The sequence below is a fragment of the Peromyscus californicus genome, unplaced genomic scaffold, assembly GCF_007827085.1.
Source record: "Peromyscus californicus insignis strain IS unplaced genomic scaffold, ASM782708v3 Scaffold_7__1_contigs__length_154581171, whole genome shotgun sequence".
NCBI lineage: Eukaryota > Metazoa > Chordata > Mammalia > Rodentia > Cricetidae > Peromyscus > Peromyscus californicus.
Window position 1 is genome coordinate 54,245,490 of NW_026294595.1, and position 19,969 is coordinate 54,265,458.

The 19,969-nt window shown below is 39.2% G+C and overlaps 1 protein-coding gene across 2 annotated transcripts in view; it reads right to left on the reverse strand.

Moving 5' to 3' along the window:
* Ttn (titin) overlaps positions 1-19,969 on the reverse strand; it is a 273,083-nt gene that overhangs the window by 140,298 nt on the left and 112,816 nt on the right. For both annotated transcript variants that reach the window (XM_052723591.1, XM_052723590.1), the window contains 37 exons: positions 19,047-19,130; positions 18,582-18,668; positions 16,946-17,026; positions 16,646-16,726; positions 16,431-16,508; positions 16,190-16,264; positions 15,834-15,935; positions 15,307-15,417; positions 13,259-13,339; positions 12,931-13,008; positions 12,633-12,716; positions 12,387-12,470; positions 11,977-12,060; positions 11,607-11,690; positions 10,836-10,916; positions 10,329-10,544; positions 9,638-9,712; positions 9,362-9,436; positions 9,054-9,146; positions 8,328-8,405; positions 7,997-8,118; positions 7,861-7,903; positions 7,590-7,673; positions 7,344-7,421; positions 6,788-6,871; positions 6,480-6,523; positions 6,347-6,386; positions 6,051-6,134; positions 5,575-5,856; positions 4,035-4,109; positions 3,225-3,299; positions 2,662-2,664; positions 2,437-2,541; positions 1,829-1,906; positions 828-896; positions 566-649; positions 129-428 (listed from right to left, as the gene is read on the reverse strand). In XM_052723591.1, the coding sequence (XP_052579551.1) occupies positions 129-428; positions 566-649; positions 828-896; positions 1,829-1,906; positions 2,437-2,541; positions 2,662-2,664; positions 3,225-3,299; positions 4,035-4,109; positions 5,575-5,856; positions 6,051-6,134; positions 6,347-6,386; positions 6,480-6,523; positions 6,788-6,871; positions 7,344-7,421; positions 7,590-7,673; positions 7,861-7,903; positions 7,997-8,118; positions 8,328-8,405; positions 9,054-9,146; positions 9,362-9,436; positions 9,638-9,712; positions 10,329-10,544; positions 10,836-10,916; positions 11,607-11,690; positions 11,977-12,060; positions 12,387-12,470; positions 12,633-12,716; positions 12,931-13,008; positions 13,259-13,339; positions 15,307-15,417; positions 15,834-15,935; positions 16,190-16,264; positions 16,431-16,508; positions 16,646-16,726; positions 16,946-17,026; positions 18,582-18,668; positions 19,047-19,130 (3,462 nt within the window). The remainder of the gene's footprint in view (positions 1-128; positions 429-565; positions 650-827; positions 897-1,828; positions 1,907-2,436; positions 2,542-2,661; positions 2,665-3,224; positions 3,300-4,034; positions 4,110-5,574; positions 5,857-6,050; positions 6,135-6,346; positions 6,387-6,479; positions 6,524-6,787; positions 6,872-7,343; positions 7,422-7,589; positions 7,674-7,860; positions 7,904-7,996; positions 8,119-8,327; positions 8,406-9,053; positions 9,147-9,361; positions 9,437-9,637; positions 9,713-10,328; positions 10,545-10,835; positions 10,917-11,606; positions 11,691-11,976; positions 12,061-12,386; positions 12,471-12,632; positions 12,717-12,930; positions 13,009-13,258; positions 13,340-15,306; positions 15,418-15,833; positions 15,936-16,189; positions 16,265-16,430; positions 16,509-16,645; positions 16,727-16,945; positions 17,027-18,581; positions 18,669-19,046; positions 19,131-19,969) is intronic.

The following is a 19,969-nucleotide window of genomic DNA, read 5'->3' on the forward strand; positions in this document are numbered from 1 at the left end:
CAGCTTACACTCATGCTTAAAGCAGTTCATGGGGCTAATGTTCTGAACTGAACATGCAAGGTACTTTGGAAACAAAGTTGGTAAAAGAGAAAGATAACAAACTGTATTATCTGCAGAATCCCCTATACCTTTTTTAGGTGGAATTTTGGGTTTTTCATAGACTTCCACTTCTTCAGCCTCTAAAAACTCAATGACCCTGTGGACCTCTTCAACTCTGTGCTCTTCTTGGAATCTGCGTTCTTCCACTCTGATGAATTCCTCCACCTCATGGAACTCCTCTTCTTCGAAGTATTCCTTGACCTCGTGGAATTCCTCTTCTTCAAAAGCCTCTTCTACCTTTGCCTCCACGAGTTCTAACTCTATTCTTTCTTGGACTGTTTCCTCTTGCTCGTAGGCAACTGATATTTTTTCTTCAAAAACAGCTCTCCCTGAAAGAGCATCTACTTTAAGAGATTTGTTTTTCCAATCACAGGATGAAACAGACATCAATTTGAAATGTAAGAAAAATGACTAAAAGAAGCCTTCCGTGAAAGGACGAGAAGAGCAAAGGATTTTCCCAAAATACCTTTAGCAGGGGGAACAGCTTCCTTTTTGGGCACAGGGACTTTCTTTTCGGGGATTTTCTTTTCTGGAACTTTCTTTTCTGGGACTTTCTTTTCTGGAACTTTCTTTGGGATTTCAGGCACTTTAAAGGATAGAGTTTTAATATTTAAGACCACCAAGAGTAAGCTTGGACATTGGACATCAAAAATAAGACACATGGACGTAAAAAAGACAGCTTAGTGAAGAACGGTTAAAGACGTTCGGGTTTAGAAGAGAAAGTGTACCTTTGGCTGGTGGTGCCTCTTTCCTCTGGACAGGAGCAGGAACTTTTCCTTCAGGAATTTTCTTTGGCACTTTAAAGATATTAGGTGCCTTAGTTAGACAATGCTCAATAACACACATGAATAAAAACATCATAAACAAGTTATGTCATCAATGTGTCTAAGAAGTCGATCTGTGCTGTTGGACACGTATTTTGTAGGTAATAGGGATACTTTCCTCAACACTCACTTATGCTATCTGTATTATTAGAAGCCAACATATGCCCCTAAGCTTTACTATTTTTAAAACGGCAGATGTTACCAACACCGGGCCTAATTTTACTACTTTTAATTTTATGAAGAATTTTTCAAACTGATTATTATCCTAGATAATTTGGACCCTGACGTAGGCCTTAGGAACTGCTGGGCACTATTTTATTTGCTAAGAAATCTGTTGTAATAGTGGTAGTATGCCACAACTGCTGAAGATGTTGTCTGGAACATTGACTGAACTAAGGATCAATGAAAAAGGACAGTTTTATAACCTCAAATTCCCAGGTTAAATTATGGTTAAAAAAAAAGGACATGGGGCTCTTTAAAGTTATTGTCCAAGTATCAGAATTGAGCTTTTTCTGTATAAAATAGTATATATAGTGAATAATATTATAAAGCATAATGAAAATTTTAGTTATATAATGGAACGAAGTCTAAGAATAGAATGAGGGTAGGAAAGATGAATTATTATGTTTTTAAATATAGAGAGATCATGGTAAGGCATCAAAATTTCTAGCTATTTAAAGTTAGAGACTTCTAAAATAATCGACACAGCGTACACCTGTGGATCCATTGCTTCCCATTTGGTACTATAGGAAATCTAAGGACATGATGAGTGACATTTTTACTTGCCATTAGTCAGTTTGCTATGACAGTTGCTTTAAGGAAGAATTGCAAGAAGATAAAGAGCTTTTTAGAAAGAAGATCACTGGGGTGGGGCAAGTTACAGAATTCCCCGGGGTTTGCTATACCTTTAGTGGGGGGCGCCTCTGCCTTCTTGGGGACAGGAGTGGGTGCTGCAGGCACTGCCTTCTGAGCCACTTCAGGCACTTAAAAGATATTTATGGACATGGTGAAAATAAATCATATGCAATGAACAAAAAAAAACCCCATCCAATTATCAAAATATAAACAAAACAACACAAAACATTGATTTACTTTAGGAAGATATTAGCAATCCAAATGATAATACTACCCATAGGGCAGGACTCTTAGAAACTCTTAGAAACACGACAGAAACTATGCAAAGATTTCAATGCCTTCAGGGATGATTTAAGAATTATTCTCAAAAGTGAATGCTTTCACCACACAAATAGATTGTTCTCAAGCATTTGAACTGAAAGCCAAACTGAGGATTATAATCTAGGAGGAAGGATTAAAGTATAGTATCATAAACCATTTCCCCCACTCATAGTCAGACTGCCAGTGAGGGCTGAGAAGTTAGGGAAGGACAGGGCTACCACACTTCAGCTACTGGCACGATACAAGAAAAGTATAGGGGCTGACAGTTAGGTTTAGTCAGCTCTGGGATTTGAAGCAGCAAGGGTTTGGAAGAGCCAACTCATGGAAGTGGCTGTACCTCTAGGGGGCACCACCACCTCTTCCTCTTCCTCCTCTTCCTCCACCACTTCCTCTTCCTCTATGATAGGTTCCTCTGGGATCTCTTCGGGGGTGGGTTCTTCTGCTTCCTCATACACTTGAAACAGATTATTTTGTAAATGATTTTTAAAAAAATTCTTGGAATGTTAGATTGAAATTATACCATCTTAACAAATTATTCAGTCTTCTAAGTGTTCACGAACACTCACTAATCTGGAAAAAAAAATCTGCTGAATCTTTAAAATATGTTAGGCGCTTTCTAATATTGGAACTGGAAGGACCCTAGAGGATTTAGTTGGAATTATTATTTTTAGTGAGGTGGAAAGATTTTAGAGTCAAGCAATTATTTAGGAATAGAAGCCAGGTTTTCTGCACCAGTTACTCAGGTTTATCTCAGATTGTTCTGGGAAAAGCTGATTTCATCACTACTACTGCAGGGCGTGGGTGAGACATTCCCTATAGCATTCACACACAAAAGATAAAACATTGACATTTCACAGAATTAGTGAGTGAGAGAAGAATAAAGAGGTTAGTGGGTTCGTTTCTACTTTTCAATGAAATATGTCACAAATCAACAGGCTAACCAGGCAAGAAGGAGAATCAAGCGGAATGAGCTGGCCTGCCCAATTCCTTCTAGGCAAGCACCACTTCCTGACAGAGCTAGAAGGTCTATTTTTCTAGAGTGAAATGTACATTATCTCCTCCAAATAGGAGATAATGGTAAGACAAAGATGCTTAGAAATGGTGTTTTCTTAGGAAGTCATCTACCTTCAGCTGGAGGAACTTCCTCTTCTTTAGGGGGTATGATCCATCTTTCTTCTGCCTTCTTAGGTACCTCAGGGGCTTAAAAGACATTGACTGTTTTAGGCACTTAAAACTCAAGAGCTAAAGAAGAGACCTAAAGACCAAACTTCACATTCCCAACCCAAGAGAGTAAACGGCACAGCACACGGAGGTAGGTGAAACCCTGACACATCACAGTTAAGAAGCAAATAAAGAGGCTTGTGACATCATGAGACTACCTTTTGTAGCTGGATTCTGTCCTTTTTTTTTTTTTTTAAAGGAAGAATTACAAGTACTTGGTCACTTCTGGCTCTTTAAAGATATATAACATCTGTCATTTTGATTTTCAGAAATAACATACAGAGGAGAAACAAGGCAAAAAATATACTCACACAAAGTGGAAAATGGACAGAACACCAACATGGGCACAACAGAGGTACAGTGACCAACGTCAGTGACAGACCAGAGAATGCAAACATGTATGCTGACACATCCTATGTGGATGACACTTCAGGACAACAATGGCACAGCCAGTATCATGTACCTTTGGCAGGAGGAGCCACTGCCTTCTTAAGGCTGGGGGGAGGCAACTTCTTTTCTGGTTCAGGTTTCTTAGGAACCACAGGAACTTTAAAGATAGTTTGAAATTTCAGTCTCACAAACACAAGGACAATGTACACAACGATAACAGAAGTTACTTTCACAAATACTGAACAAGACATTTTGACTTCATGGGTGAAAGGAAAGAAGATGTCTGATGTTCTTGGGAATGCAAGAACATTAGCAGTAATGTACCTTTGGTGGGAGGAGCCTCCTCTTTCTTGGGAACAACTACTTTCTTCTCTGGCACTTTCTTCTTGACCTCAGGCACTTTAAAGACATCATTTCATGATAAGAATGTATTTTGAAGAGCAAGAAGGAAAGCAAGAAGTCTATACACACAGGAAGACCATCATGCAACATTCACTCAGAAGAGGGACAGAATGCAAGCCACAGCCCAACAGGAGATGACTGGAATTTTCAGGGAGAGGGATTAGCAAATGGCTGGTTATCTGAGGCCAGATGCTATCATTTTATTTACTTAAATTTCGCTAAGAACTTAGTAAAAAATTATCTGAAAATATCATGTGATTATACAGCCTGGTAGAAACATTATACTTATTTAAAATTTTGCCATCATGGCTTTTTCAGGAAATATTATTGTAATTAAAGGTATGAATATGCTTCCTAGATATTGTACCATGATCTGATCTGTAAATTTAAATATTAATTCTTTCATTCAATGACATAATAATATACCTTGTCTTATTTTATCTTTACAATAATATTAGAATCCACTGGGATTTGTTAGTATCCCTACTTTATGAAAGAGCCAACTAAGGCTCAGATTGGCTAAAGGACTCTTTCAGAGGAGGACAGCAATGCACAAAGTCAAGGTTAAAATCAAAACTTGTCGTGCTCCCGTTTATATATCTGTTTTGAAAGACGTAAACTATTACTCAATGTTTTGACATAAATAGTCAGTGGTTTGACATAAACTGTTACTCAGTGTTTTGATGAACACATCATTTTTTTTCTTTTCAGCCTGGTGTCACCAAGGCACTTATCACAAATGAGTGAAGGATGAAATTTATCAACATGAATTGATGGAATTTTAGGTAAAAATTTTCCTATAGATAATTTAGATGTTCAGAAAATCTATATGAAACATTATATGGTTTAATAAAATTATAGCAAGTGAAGCAGACATTTTGTAGTTGTATGATAATACTGCCTTTAACCTTTCATGTAAAAAAATACTATATGAAAAACATCTACTAGAAAGAAACGACTATCAGTGTCCTGATCAGCTTTAGAAGTCAAATTTGGCTGTCTATTTTATAAGTGGTTTTTTTTTTTCTGAGACCTATCTGATAAAGCTATGGTAAGGGTTTTATATTCACTCTGGAGAGGGGCTATACCTTTGGGAGGTGGTGGAGGCTCCACTTTTTTAGGAACAGGAACAGGGACTTTCTTCTCAGGTACAGTTTTCTTTGGCACTTAAAAACATTTCATTTAAAGACATTAAGAACCACATACAATATTGAATCTATAACAAAAGACATCTGAGGATAGGACCACAAACAAACATCAAATAGTTTTAAGGCGTGCAGACAGTTTACAATAGACAGACATACAAGGCAGGTGGCGGTCGGTAAGATGAAGGTGTGTCTAGGATGTTTTCTAAGACTTTGATGACAACCCAGTAAAGTAGCAAAGATAACATTAGAAAAGAATAAAAACATGGGAAGACAGAAGTCAACATAAAAAGTCTTGATTCCAAGAACTGCTCTACCTGGTGCAGGTCTTGGCACCTTAGGTTTAATTTCTGGAAGAGCTTCCTCTTCCTCAGGTAGAACTTCCTCTTCCTCAGGGAGAACTTCTTCTACCTCAGGTAGAACTTCCTCTTCCTCTGGTGGAACTTCCTCTTCCTCTGGTGGAACTTCCTCTTCCTCAGGTAGAACTTCCTCTTCCTCGGGAGGAATTTCCTCTTCAGGAGCAATGTCTTCTTCAAATGGAGATTCTTCTTCCCGAGGTAGAGCCACAGGAACTGAGACTACTTCCCGTTTCTTTGGCACTTTAAAGATATTTATTCAATCGTACAAATTCCATGTTTATGTAAAATATTCACGATAACAAGACAACATGAAAAGCAAACATTCTTTGATCACAATCATCACCAACGTACAAGTGTCAAGCAAACACAGTTAGTGAGACTGTACAACACCCATTCCATCCCTTGTGCCCTGGTGCTGCCCAAGATGAATGTACCTTTGGGGGGTGGAGCTTCCATTTTTTTCAGAACAGGTGTTGGTTTCTTTTCTTCTGGGATGAGCTTCTTGGGCACCTCTGGCACTTTAAAGATATTGTTTGTCTTTAAGAATGTGTCCTTTCACAGTGTTTTTACCATAGACATGGTAAAGGCTCAACAATATGGAAGACATTTTATTTTTAGCAAGACACTTTCACAAACTGATAGTAAAAATGTAGTTAGTACAGGGACATTTTCTTATGAATGAACTCTAATGTGAAATCTCTCCCCATGTATATAAATCATGAAATAATACCTTTTGCAGGCACTGGCACCTTCTTCTCAGGCACTGGCACCTTCTTCTCAGGCACTGGCACCTTCTTTTCAGGCACTGGCACCTTCTTCTCAGGCACTGGCACCTTCTCAGGCACTGGCACCTTCTCAGGCACTGGCACCTTCTTCTCAGGCACAGGCTTCTTGGGCACTTCTGGCACTTTAAAGAAATGATTTAGGGAAAGTTTTATACAATACAAAAAACACTGAGCTCAAGCATAGTATGGAAAGGATTAAGATAAGGCAATAAAATCACAGTGAAGAAATCCCAAGCAGCATTTTATTTTAAAAACAAAAATCTGTTTTTGTAAAGAGATGCTATCAAAGTGGTGCTTAAATATCACCTAAAAACATATTATTGAGCCAGTTATGTGTTTTATTTTCATATAAATCTAAAATTGTTTGCCCCTGAAAGTTCATATACCTTTGGCTGGTGGCGCTTCCACCTTTTTGGGAACAGGTACTGGTGGTTTTTCCTCTGGTACAGGCTTCTTGGGCACTTCCGGAACTTAGAAGACAGTAAACAAGGTCAATGTCACATTTTTCCAATTATAGAGGATTCTAGCGATTTAGGGACAATTGAATTATCACAGATGTGTCAACCACTACACTTTCAGACAGAAACTAATACTAACCACAAAACAAGACATGTTAGACATGCAAGAGAGTTACGGTAAAAGCCACCAAATGAACACAGACCTTTGACAAGGACAGCACAAAAGGCTTGGTAATCCGTGTGGGCCATTTTAGCAGTGTAAATTTATTTTTCACCAAGAATTCCCCACTAAAGAAGGCACAAGGGTTAAACAGAAGCATGCTTCCATGGCCACATTCAGAGATGACTATATGGCAGTGGCCTCTGTGACTCGCTGCGTGCTTCTCGTTCTGGTGTTCATGTTATTAACATTGCCATGGGGCAGGGATGACTATGGCTCCCCAAGTTACACCACACAGGTCAATGACTGCAGTATGAGCTGTACCTTTAGCGGGTGGAGCCTTCTCCTTTTTAGCAATAGGCACAGGAACTTTTTCCTCTGGCTTCTTGGGAATCTCAGGCACTTTAAAGACATTGTTTACAGTTATGTTCTGACTATAAGGAGCAACATCCACATAAAGCACATGGAATGTTTTAGCAGCACACACAGAGATTGTGGTAGCAAGAGGAGAGGGAGCCATCTGAAGACAGATGAAGTCTTCTATGTGCATATTGTGTGAGCGGTGTATACCTTTTGCTGGTGGCACTTCCTTCTTTTTGGGAACAGGAACAGGTTTTTTCTCTTCTGGAACAGGTTTCTTGGGTACCTCAGGCACTTTAAAGATAGCAATAAGATTTGAAAACATCGTAGAAGATATAAAATGTGGAAAGCACACACAGGTATCAAATCAGCATCTAAAAAGGTCTTAGGCATCAGTGCCCAAACCCCCAGGATTGGACTAAGCCAGACTCCCAAACTCCTATTTGCTGCTTCCCTTCTATTTACAGGAACCATCATCTACCTTTGACTGGTACCACTGGAACCTCTTCTTCCTCGGCTATGAGCTCCTCCTCTTCATGAAGGTACTCTTCCTCTTCATGGATGTATTCCTCTTCATGAACGTACTCCTCTTCGTGGATGTATTCTTCTTCATGAACATATTCCTCTTCATGGATGTACTCCTCCTCTTCCTCTACAATATATTCTTCTTCATGGGTTTCCACTTCCTCTTTGAAGGCAACAACCTCTTCTCGTTCTGGTTTTTTAGGCACTCCTGGCACTTTAAAGATTATTTATTTTTATTATCTTTAAGTTGGATATTTTCCAATTGCTCAATAAAATTAAGATATTTTCAGAGTCCAGACCCACTTATAGCAAAAGAAAGGATAGGTTTTATCTTTCCCACAGAATAACTTCATACACAGAACTGAACATGAATTCAACAGCAAAGAAGTTGAACAACACATTAGAACATGCGATATGAGGTACCTCTAATAGCTGCCGCCACTTCCTTTTTAGGGACAGGTACTTTTGCCTCTGGGACAACTTTCTTGGGCTTCATGGGCACTTGAAATATTAAGTATAAGGGAATTTTAGAGTCAGAAGCAGGATGTTTAACGATTTCTAGCTTTCTTGTATTTTAAATAGACAGAATAACCTTGTAGCTCTCTTTAATAGAATATATAACTTTCTCTATGAGAAACTCTCTGGTTTTTTTATGGGAAGGATTCTGAAACTCACAGCAAAGTAAACCTATAGAATTACTCAAGCAAGTTTGCAGTAGCACAGCTAAATTGGAACTGATGTTGTTCTCATATGCTTCTGCTTACAGGAGACACTCTAAAAAGGCTGAATTTACTGCTGGATTAACATGCTTCCTAAGAGTGCAAAGAAGTTGCTTAACATAAAGAGAGAAAACCTGGATACTGAATTAGCTTTTTAAAAAGTTCTTCAAAATGATTTTAGAATAAATAGTTGCCAATTTTCAGTGAATAATAGCATATCATTATATCACTTTGACTGTATTAGGAATATGCTAAATGGTCACTGTATTCAAATAAAAGTATTCGATTTGACAGTATCATAGTCATGGGGCAATGAGCAGCCACTATATACAAGGCTGTAGAAATATTTTGAAATAATCTTCATGGTGACACTGGAGACAGGTAACACGAGACAGACAAAAGGCCACATCCTGGGAAGAGGTGGTTATACCTTTGGCAGCTGGTTCAGCCACCTGCTGCTTTTCACGTTTGGTAATTGAAATTTGTATTTTTTCTTCAACAACTTTCTTTGGTTCTTCAGGAGCTTTAAAGATAATGATTATGGGAGAATATTATAACGAATCTCATAAATATCATAGAATAAACAACAAAGCACAAAGACCTGGCACATAAGAAATGGAACCAGACAATATACTTAGTAAAAGCAAAGAAGGACTGACAGTGTGGTGAGTCTAGGTCGACATGGTTACAGACGGAGGTGACAATATTGCTTGGGACAGTTATGGCTCCATTATGTACCTTTGGGTGGTAGAGGTTTGAGTTTCTTTTGAATAGGCAGAGGTGCTTTTTCTTCAGGAACAGCTTTCTTCAGCACTTTAAAAGACCAATGCAAGAGTTTTACAAATGCAAACTAGATTTTTGAGCATGAGAACAAAATGTTAAGAAATATGGTGCACACCACATAACAGCCCCCCCCACACACACACAATTTATACACATCCACTTCAACTCAGATCCACAGTGGACAGACAGAGAAAACAAAAGATTTTGTAACCAATAATGTTCTCACTCTACCTTTTGGAGGTGGGGCCTTGGGTTTGGCAGGCACTGGTTCTTGGGCAGGTTTCGCTAGAATAGGCTTCTTGGGTTCTTTAAAAGCATATACAAAGTAGTTAGTGTTAGGCTGTAGGGCACATTTCAAAACCGATCCTTAAATGGAATTAATGAATTGAAAGAATTGCTCTTTTCTGTTCACAGTGCAAGCACCGCCTCCAGAATAAGCATTAGAGGTCCAAGTAGAATAGGCTATAGGTGCCCTAAGGAAGCTAACATTCTCTTTCCTTAACTGGTGTTTAATGCCATCAATGCGGGTATGCAGAGTTATCTCAAAGAAACAAAGAAAAACCTGAAGTGAAAGTATATGGATTCATTCAAATTTCTAATCAGAATTTATTCATGTGTGTATATTATTTATTTTACAGTAAAGAAAGTGTCTAGAGTCAGAGCTATATGTGCACACACATTGTCTTCATCAGGTTAAAAAGGATGCTTTGTCTTTACTGGCAGCTAGTGTCAGATTTTGAAGCTCAGAGCCCTGTGGGTTTGAAGCCTACCAGTAACCTTAAGATTTATAGAGCTATGTTCCCTTCCTGAAGTGATTTAAAATGTTGAATTTACTAGGTGACACAAAGTTCTTTTACCTCGACTGTCATCCCATCCTAATGGGATCTATGCATACTTAACATGGCCTATAGTTCTGCCATACCTGGGACATATTCTTCCTGCTCTTTATACTCCTCGTAATGTTCAAGCTCACGCTCTGCGTATTCTTCATACTGGTCATATTCTTCTGTGGGTTCATACTCCTCATATTCCTTATACTCCTCATAGTCTTCATAATCGTCATACTCTTCTCGGTGTTCTAAGACAGTTTCTTCTTCTCTGGTGTAAGACCATTTCTTCTCTTCTGTTACAGTTACTTCTGGAATAATATCGATACCAGGCAGTATTTTATTTGAGGTCCATTTAGTGATAATGTATTTTGAGTCCATTCCTTTATGACTGTCTCCCACACTGGCTATGGGTGACCTTGATTATCTTTTGATGGTAAAAGTATCATAACATGTACACTGACTAATCATGATGTCAAATGTTCAAGTCTTTGACTTGAGTCATCAGTAAGCAAGGACAGGAGAGGGGACAAATTGGCAGTTAGCAGACAAAGAGACACACGGCTTCATGCTTTGTATGATTGAGTCAAAGCGCAATGTACCTTTAGTGGGTCGGGGCTCTCGCTTTGGAACTTCGACGGACACCTTTTCTTCTTTAACAGCTCTTTTTCTGACTTCAGTCACTTTAAAAGAGTAATTATTAAAAGTAAATCCCAAGAGTCTGGAAATAATTGTGTTGTTAAGAGAACTTTTGCATGAAAAATCCAAGAACAAAACCTAACATGATGTGCCTATAAACTTTCACTGAAATTGAAAGAAAAAAAAAATCACTGGACCTGAAAATCACCACTGTTCCATACACTTGTGACTACTTTCCCCAGGCCACTCAGTGCTTCAAGATGCGGAACGGTCAGCATCTTGGCTTTGTAAGAGCATAAGAAAGGCTGCGACAGTGACTACAGCACTAGGGACAACCTTAAAGAAACCTGAATTCCACAAACACTGTCCTCACCTTCATTCTGTTCCCTGCCCCCAAGATTCCTCTGGGACAAAGCAGAATATTGAATCAAAGAAATAAAAAATTTCACCAACAGTTACCACATAAAACAGACATCTGGACAGATGAATTTAATGTATGGAACAAACAGACACGTGATGACAACTACATTTTAATGTAAACTGTGCATGTTTGGGGGCAGGGTAGAGAAAGGGTACTTTCTAGAATCCAAATGTTTAGTTTTGCAGTGATTTGGAATAGCTTACTTATTTCTCGTTCGATATCCATTTAAATCAGTTTCCCTAAAGATGCCGGTTCTACGCCACTCATTTCAATACCTACAAGTTTATTTCTATCCCTTTGAAGAGTCATATACCTTTAGCTGGTGGCTCCGCCTCTCTTCGGGGTTTGAGTTTGGGAAACTTTTCTTCAGGGACAACCTTCTTAGGTTCCTCTGGCACTTTAAAGACAGATGTCACTTTAAGGAATTGCTTACTTCATTCAGACCACAGAAAGGACGAACCACATAGTAGTGACCCAGACAGAAAAGACTCGATACTTCCTGAACTTCAGACATTCCATAACATTTTAAAGGAAGACAGTGACCACCCTTCCCTCTGTGTCCCATAATCAGTGTGCTTTTCAAGAGAGTTAAGACAAGGCAGCATTGGTGTATGGGAGGCAAGAATTCTACCACTGAACCACCAATGCATCCTTCATGCTGACATATGGAAAGGCTGATGTACCTCTCGCTCTTGGAGGCTCCTCTTTTTTAGTTACAGCCACAAGAACTTTTTCTTCCTGGGTAATTTTCATGTGCCTCTCTGTCACTTGGAAGATAATTTTAGGATTAGCATGCTGTAACACTTAGGGTAGAGTACATACATACACAATACATATATATATATATATATATATTCATACATATATATCTACTCACCAGAAAGTACTGTGATTTTAGAATAGAAGAATTTATAAGGCACACACAACTAAACATCACAACAAGTAATACTCCACAAAGCCATAACACACCACCATCACAGACAGACACTAACAATCTACATAGAAAAATTATGACCCAACGGATGGTAGCCAGAGGAAGAAAGAAAGATAACACTCTATGTGTTTATTTTTTCTTTTTGGGGATGTCATTTACCTTTGGTCGGTGGAGGTTCTTCTATCTCAACCACTTCTGCAGGAACTTTCCTTCCTGGAACTGGCTTTTTTGGTTCTTCAGGAGCTTTGAAAACATCAGGCAATGGAGTAAACCATGGCGCAATGAGTGCTAAACATATGTACACTTAATTTCTTCCCGATGTGATCAAGATTTGAATAATGCATCAATGTAACATGAAGATGGGGAGTGAGGTATTACTTATGGACAAAATGAGCCCCAATATACCTTTGGCTGGCGGCACCTTTTCTTTTTTAGGAGCTGGAGTGGGAACTTTCTTCTCAGGTACAATTTTCTTTGGTGGTTCAGGAACTTTTGAAAGATTGAAAATATCAGTTTGAATTCTATTAGGCAGTATCATTATGGGGGCGTGCATAACTCCATAAAGATCACACGTACACCAACATTAATGACGATACTAACAAAGTGTTTGTAGACAAACTCTGACAAAACTTTAGTGATGTCTAGAGGCATTATTATATATGTCAAGACAGACAGTGTTGCACATCTGTGAGAGAAACTGTACCTTTAGTGGGTGGAGGCTCCTCAATTTTAGCAGGAACTTTTGGTTTTGGTATAATTTTCTTTTCATGCTTCTCAGGCACTTGAAAAGATTATAAAATACACTTGCAGAAAATGTACAGTTTTTATGTACATTTGTATATAAATGTAATATGTAAGGGACCTTTTTATTAGTCATGCTATTTATTAATATTTCTAATATTGGTGGTAAATTAGACCTAAGAGATCATAAAGGATGGAGTAAACCAATACAGAGATAAAATTAAGAGTTGGTATACTTTTGGCTGGTTCAAGTTCCACTTTCTTAGAGATAAAATTAAGAGTTGGTATACCTTTGGCTGGTTCAAGTTCCACTTTCTTAGAGATAAAGTGCAGCTTTTCTTCCACAATGTACTCTTCAGGCTCTTCCATCACTTTAAGGACATTAATTTCAAAGAAGAAAAATTGTAGATTTTTTTCATGTTTAATTTTAGCTGTAATTTTTCACTTCAAAAGAGTAATCCACATTGCCAGACTTTAGCATTTGCTGAGTCCCTGATTGTTTCCAATTAAAATACCCAAAGAATAGTTGAATCAGAGCATATGCCTTCAAAAAGAGCATTGGCATCCCTAATTTAGTTCATATTATCAGGCTAAAATTCACATAAATAACAGGACATTAACATGAAAAAAAAATTCCAATGACTAAATCAACAGGAGCGCAAGGATTTGAAGCTAGGTTTCAAAAATAAATAAATAAATAAATAAATAAATAAATAAATAAATAAATAAATAAAATCTAACACTCTAGGTTTGAAGACAGAAAGGCAGAAACATAGACAAATGTAAAAGCAAGATAGTTCATGCCCCCACTCCCCAGTTTTGTGGGGGTAGCTATGGTAGAAGAGACAAGAGACTTCATGTGGTGTTTGAGCCTGTGTGTGTAAAGTTTATTATAGAATAGAAAGTTTATTATAAATATAAATATATATAAATAAATATAAAGTTTATTATAGAATATAAAAATACATGAGTTGCCTACAATGCGAAGAAGCCTAAGGGTCCACCCAGCTTTTCAGCTTAATGCAGGCACAAGAATCATTGAGTGTCTTGCTCTCTATTACTCTGAGTTTGGAGCACTGAAGGAAGTTTATATGGCATATTGTATCAAGAATTGAAATTGTCTCAGGCCAATGAGATGAGAAAGTTCCATGTGTATGTTTTGTTGGACTTCCCAAACATTTCTAGGAAGGATGGAATCTTCAAACCCACCAGAGTCCTGACCATGCCTACTACTGTGGCCTATTCCAGGGAACACAACCCAATGGGTAGGATTGTTTGGGAGTCATGCCATCCTACTAAATTTGGAAACACTGGATTTTATGTGGCGTTTTCTTCCAAGTGGAGAAAAGTGGTATGAAGAATCGCCTTTTATTAGCCAGAGATGTGCTTGAGAACAACTAAGGAGCTGATAATCTACTTAACATTAGGGAGGGAGTCAAGCTAGTCACGAATGCACCCATTTTCCTTTAAAATAGAACTACTGTTATCCCTACTTAGGAAAGTTCCTTTGGATACATACTGTTAGCTAGAGTGTGGGATTTTAGTAGGAAATCTAGTAGTGCTTTATTCTACCAAGTGGGAATTACAACAAAATAAAGTTTATTGTTTCAATCATTAAAAGCATCAGGGAGTTGTTGGGACATCTTAACAAGTTTGCCTGATGACAGATATTACATGATTGTTTTTTCTATATGTGGATTTGAGGAAAAGCTCCTTCTATTCATTGTTTTGGACAAATATGCCTTTGACTTCTGGAAGGTAATATATCATATATTTTCTTGTTTCTTTTTAAAGAGTGAATAAGAGTGAATTAGGAAACAGACAGTCCATTTAATGGATCATCACTTGTATTTTTAAATGAGTAGACTAAAACAAAATAGAAAACATCAAAATAAGTCACTCCTTGTAAGGTTAATATTTAACAGGACTTTTATATGAGGTATGCATGTGTGCGTATATATAGATGCACACGGGATGACTTGTGTGTTATAGAACACACACTTTGAGAACACCATTTATATATCAGATAGCCAAGGTGACATCCTTCTATCAGTCGACCATATTGAAAGCCAAGTCCTGCCTCACAAAAGGCGGAAGCCACATGAGGAAACCTGCCCCCTTTAGTTGTCCATAACTCCAAAGCCATTTCCTCTGAAGAGCCAAAGAAGAGATGGGAAAGAACTTCACAGGGTGTTTACTCTTGCGGGATGAATGCTCTTGAATCTTGTATTTTGGTTTGAAAGGAACATATACTAAGCCCCTAGATGAAATCTGTGTCGCTCCTTTTGGATAACATTAGCCCTCTAGCAATCATCCCTCACACACTTCTGTCATTTACCTTCGTATTCTGTGATCTCTGCTTCCTCCTCCTCTCTCTCCTCTTCCCTATACACCGAAACAGACACTCTTTCCTCTTCTTCAGAGCAGGACCATTCCTCCTCTGCAGATAGGTTAAAAGATAAGATTTGATTTAAACTCAGTGTGCTGGAATACATCCAGTGGCCACGTGTTCACTACAGATGGATGAAGATCCTCCTATCTGCTTAGGAGATGGGACTTTCTAACTACAAGAGGCAGTGAGACGTGACACAAGAGGAGACTGAAGCCCAAGACCAAGAAAGATACTTCAATTATTCCCCACGGTGTCCAAATCCAAAGTAATCTCTTTTCCAACACCTTATTCATTTTCTAAGAATGACTCAAGATCAAGGTAAATGCAAAAGATAGTTTCAGAAGCCGACAGCAGGCAGATGCATTCCAACACCAACACAAGATAAAAACAGATTTGGATGAAAACATTTACATCCTAAAGAGAGACTCCATAGGAGCATACAGGCACAGCCTTCCTCCCATCTGGTTATATACCTTCATGCCGCATGACTTCCACTCTCTGAGGAACTGCCACCGAGAGTTTTTCTTCAGCAGCAAATCTTTTCTCTTCCACCACGGTTTTCTTAGAAACTTCAGCTTTAAGAAAGCATCAGTGTTGAAGCTTACACATCAAGAGTTACCCCCATTCCCTTTCTCCCTAGAGTTTGGGAACGTCTTGCAGTATGCCACTTTCATTAGAAAAGTGGAAAAAGAAATTACACACCCCAAGAACACGCCCACGGAAGTCTCTCAGACGTGAGACAAGGAGAGGCAGCAGGGAACAGACTCGACGAACAGAGCAAGAACTCGCACACTAGAAGAGGTCTCTAGAAGACTGAGAGTAATCCTACCTCGGGGAGGAGCTTTCTTAGGGATGGGAACTGGGACAGTCTCCTCAGGGACAGGTTTCTTAGGTGGAGCCGGCACTTTAGAAACATTATGCACAGTTAGAGCTCTGGCACTCTCCCACTGGAGCCCAGCACAGAGCACACCCACCCACGCTGCACCCCCACACCACAAAGCTCACAAGCCATCCTTGCCTTGAAGCATTCCCCTGTAAAAGATAGCGTTTGTAAGAAGGCCTGATGATACCTTTTGGTGGGGGAGCTTCTTCTTTTCGAGGAACAGGTCTTTTTTCTTCAGGAATTTTCTTCTTTGGTATTTCTGGCACTTGAAGAATATTTATTTTTTTTTTTATGAAAATCTTATAAAGGCGAATGAACACAGAACAAGCAGGCCCATAAATGAAGACATGCAAGTAAAGAAGCTTGGGAGAAAGATACGGTTATTTTATAGAGATGGGGTACCTGCTGGTGGTGGGGATTCCTCTCTTTGAGTAATGATGGTTATTTTTTCTTCAGTGACAACTTTCTTCTGCACTTCAGGAACTTGAAAAGACATTTGTAGAATTGGGCTTATGTGTTTCAAAGTAGCTAATATGTAATTATTTTGAAAGAGACTAGACAGGTAGACAGACACTTTTGTGGCATTGACACTGACCATAAAACATCCACTTTGAATCAAACAAACTCAGTTAACAGATAACATAAACTGTTTTGCACTCAAGACATAAAAATGGGGCTTGCTCTCTAGGCAATCCACCCTACCTTTAGCTGGAGGGGCTTCCTTCTTTGTCACAGGAACAGGAATCTTTTCTTCAGGAGCAGGTTTCTTTGGAGCCTCTGGGACTTAAAATTTTAAAATAGCAGGTCAGTGCTGGCATGTTTCATTTCCATAAATGGATACCGGCATATCCCCAATGCAACACACAGCACATTAATTTTATAGACTGCACTGGTACAATGCAGAAAGATCCCATTTCAAAGTCACGATATAGTAACTGCTACATACAATGTTTTAGAAGCATTTAAATGATGAAAATGTGTGATGTAACAGAAATGTGTATAGAATTCATTCTTTTATGTTAGTATGGTGTGTGTGTGTGTGTGTGTGTGTGTGTGTGTGTGTGTGTGTGTTTCTGTGTGTGTGTTCATGTATGTATAGATATGTATGTGTGTTTTTTGGAAGGGTAGGAATAACCTTGGGTGTTATTTCTTGGGTTCTGTGCACTCATTTTTTCCTTTAAGACAGGGTCCCTCACTTGCTAAGACCTTGCCAAGTAGGCTAGAGACTCCCTGACTAGTGAGCCCCAGGGATGCCAATTGTCTCTATTCCCCCAACGCCCTAATTCTGTGATTATACAAGTGTCCCACCATGGCTTTTTTTTTAAATTAAATATAGGTACATGAGTTCTGAGTGTTGAGCACAGTCAAGGCCAGCATTTTACTGACTTAGTTTTCTCTTTACCCCCATTGGTGTGATCTGATGAAAACAAATCAGTCAGTGGTTGTACTAATAATGTAGAGTGTGGGTAGACCATATAGAAAAAAAGTCTCTTTATACTTTGTTTTGAAAAGGGGATAAATCATGACACTTTGCGACCTTTTGAATGACAACTACAGTGCTGTAGAACACTCTTATCCATGCAACTTTCCACTGCTGACCGCATTCTGAGTTTCTGTTTCTGGTTGCCTAAAGTATAATCAAGACACAGGATACCCTCTGGAAGAGGTCTTTCAGTAGGACAGAGTGCCAATGGCTTTGGGGACTTCTATGTCACAAAATGGTGTGTATGATGCACAGGTGTTTTTCTGTAAGAACTCCTGTCACTTAGAATGTACTCCCAAATGTTTACAGTATGTTTGATTGATTTTAAGACATACAGGGAAGATAAGTGTCTAAACTCTGCCCTACTGCAGACTCGCCATCATGGGCTTTAAGGCAGAACAGTCGTCCGACACTGGGTTCATCTGTATCTAGGTGACACTCACTTCTACCAAGCCCCTCCAGTCTGCACTGCCTCCCCACAGTCGCCTCATACAACACACAACAGTATCTTAATGAAGAAGTCACATGCAAGAGTGAAAGAGAGAGATGCTTTGTTCTATAAACATGTCCATAGAAGATCTTTCACAAATCCTCCTTGAGGGTGATATTAAAAATTTAAGGTAGCAGTTTGACATAGCTACTTCTTTTAATAACACTTTTTGGGCACTGCCTTAGGAATGTTTAGAATCATAAATAATACATAACAAGAGTCTATCCCCAAAGGTGACACATGTTTGAAACACGAGGACCGTGCCAAAGAGACAAGAGTCGAGGACAATGTGGTCCAGATGAAGCCTATGCAGAGCAGAGCTGGCCCCTGGGGCGATGGCTGTCTCCACGGGCAGTTCTGCATACCTTTTGGAGGAGCAGCTGGCTCTTTCTTCTTGGGAATAGGAACTGGCTTTTTCTCCTCTGGCACAGGTTTCTTGGGAGCCTCGGGAACTTTAAAGACAACATTGTTGAAACGGTGTCGAATGCTACAGTCTTCTTCTGAGACATTAAAGATTATAGTAGAGCATAAAGCCTTATTAAGAGCTTAAGAATTAGAAAGTAATTTAGTACGCTCTACTTGTGGCAGGATGGGAGGTTTAGTACACCGATACCAGGTAGACATCACACATGTGACGGGAGGCAGACAAATACCCACTTAGGATGGTCTGGCATCTGGAACTGTTATTAACATGTGTTACCACAAATTAATCAAAACGGTGGATAGAGAAGTAAGTATATGAGAGACTGTTTACTGACAACATTTGGTTAATGCACAGGTTCCCCACACAAAAGATCCAAAAAGACAGAACCCAAGAAATGTTATTCTACCTTTGGGTGCTGGGGGTTCCACCTTCTTAGGAATGGGAACAGGAACAACTTCTTCTGGAACTGGCTTTTTAGGTGGTTCAGGGACTTTAAGAGAAATGTACTATGTTCAAGAAACTGCTCATCTTGACAAGATGTACGTTCTGATATAGGAGTCAAGAGTAGATATTCCCCCTTTATGCCAGTTGGATGCAAGAGACTATGGTTTAGAAACTGAGATATGTGGAGACAGCTGAATGGCTTGGTAGAGAAGGGACAACTTATTTGTCACTTTTAATGGCAGGAGTTTCTACTTTCTCAAAAATAGATGGAAGAACTCTTGCTTCTTTTAAAGTCAGTTGCATGAGAACAATTGCATTAGGTGATATTAAATATTTTTTATATATTAAATTTGGCTTGGGAAAGAGGATGGAACCTTGGTGTAAAGTCTAGAGTGTTTCCCTTCCTTCCTTCCCTTCCTTCCTTCCTTCCTTCCTTCCTTCCTTCCTTCCCTTCCTTCCTTCTTCCCTCCCTCCTTCATTCCTTTCTCCTTCATTCCCTTCCCTTCCTTCCTTCTTTCTTCCCTCCTTCCTTCCTTCCCTCTTTTGTTTCATTCCTTCCCTCCCTTCCTTCCTTCTTTCGTTCCTCCTTCCTTCCTTTCCCTTTCCTTCCTTCCTTCATTTCCTTTCTTCCCTTCCTTCCTCCTTCCTTCCCTCTCCTCCTTCCTTTGTTTCCTTCCTTCCCTTCCTTCCTTCCTCCTTCCCTTCCCTTTCCTTCTTTCCTTCCTCCTCCCTTCCTTCCCCTCCTTTTCTCCCCTCCCTCCCTCCCTCCCTCCCTCCCTCCCTCCTCCCTCCCTCTCTCCCTCCATACAGGGTCTTACTATGTAGCTCTAGCTGAGTGCTGGGATTTCACTACCTTGCCCAGTGGTTACGGTATCCTTTGCTTTC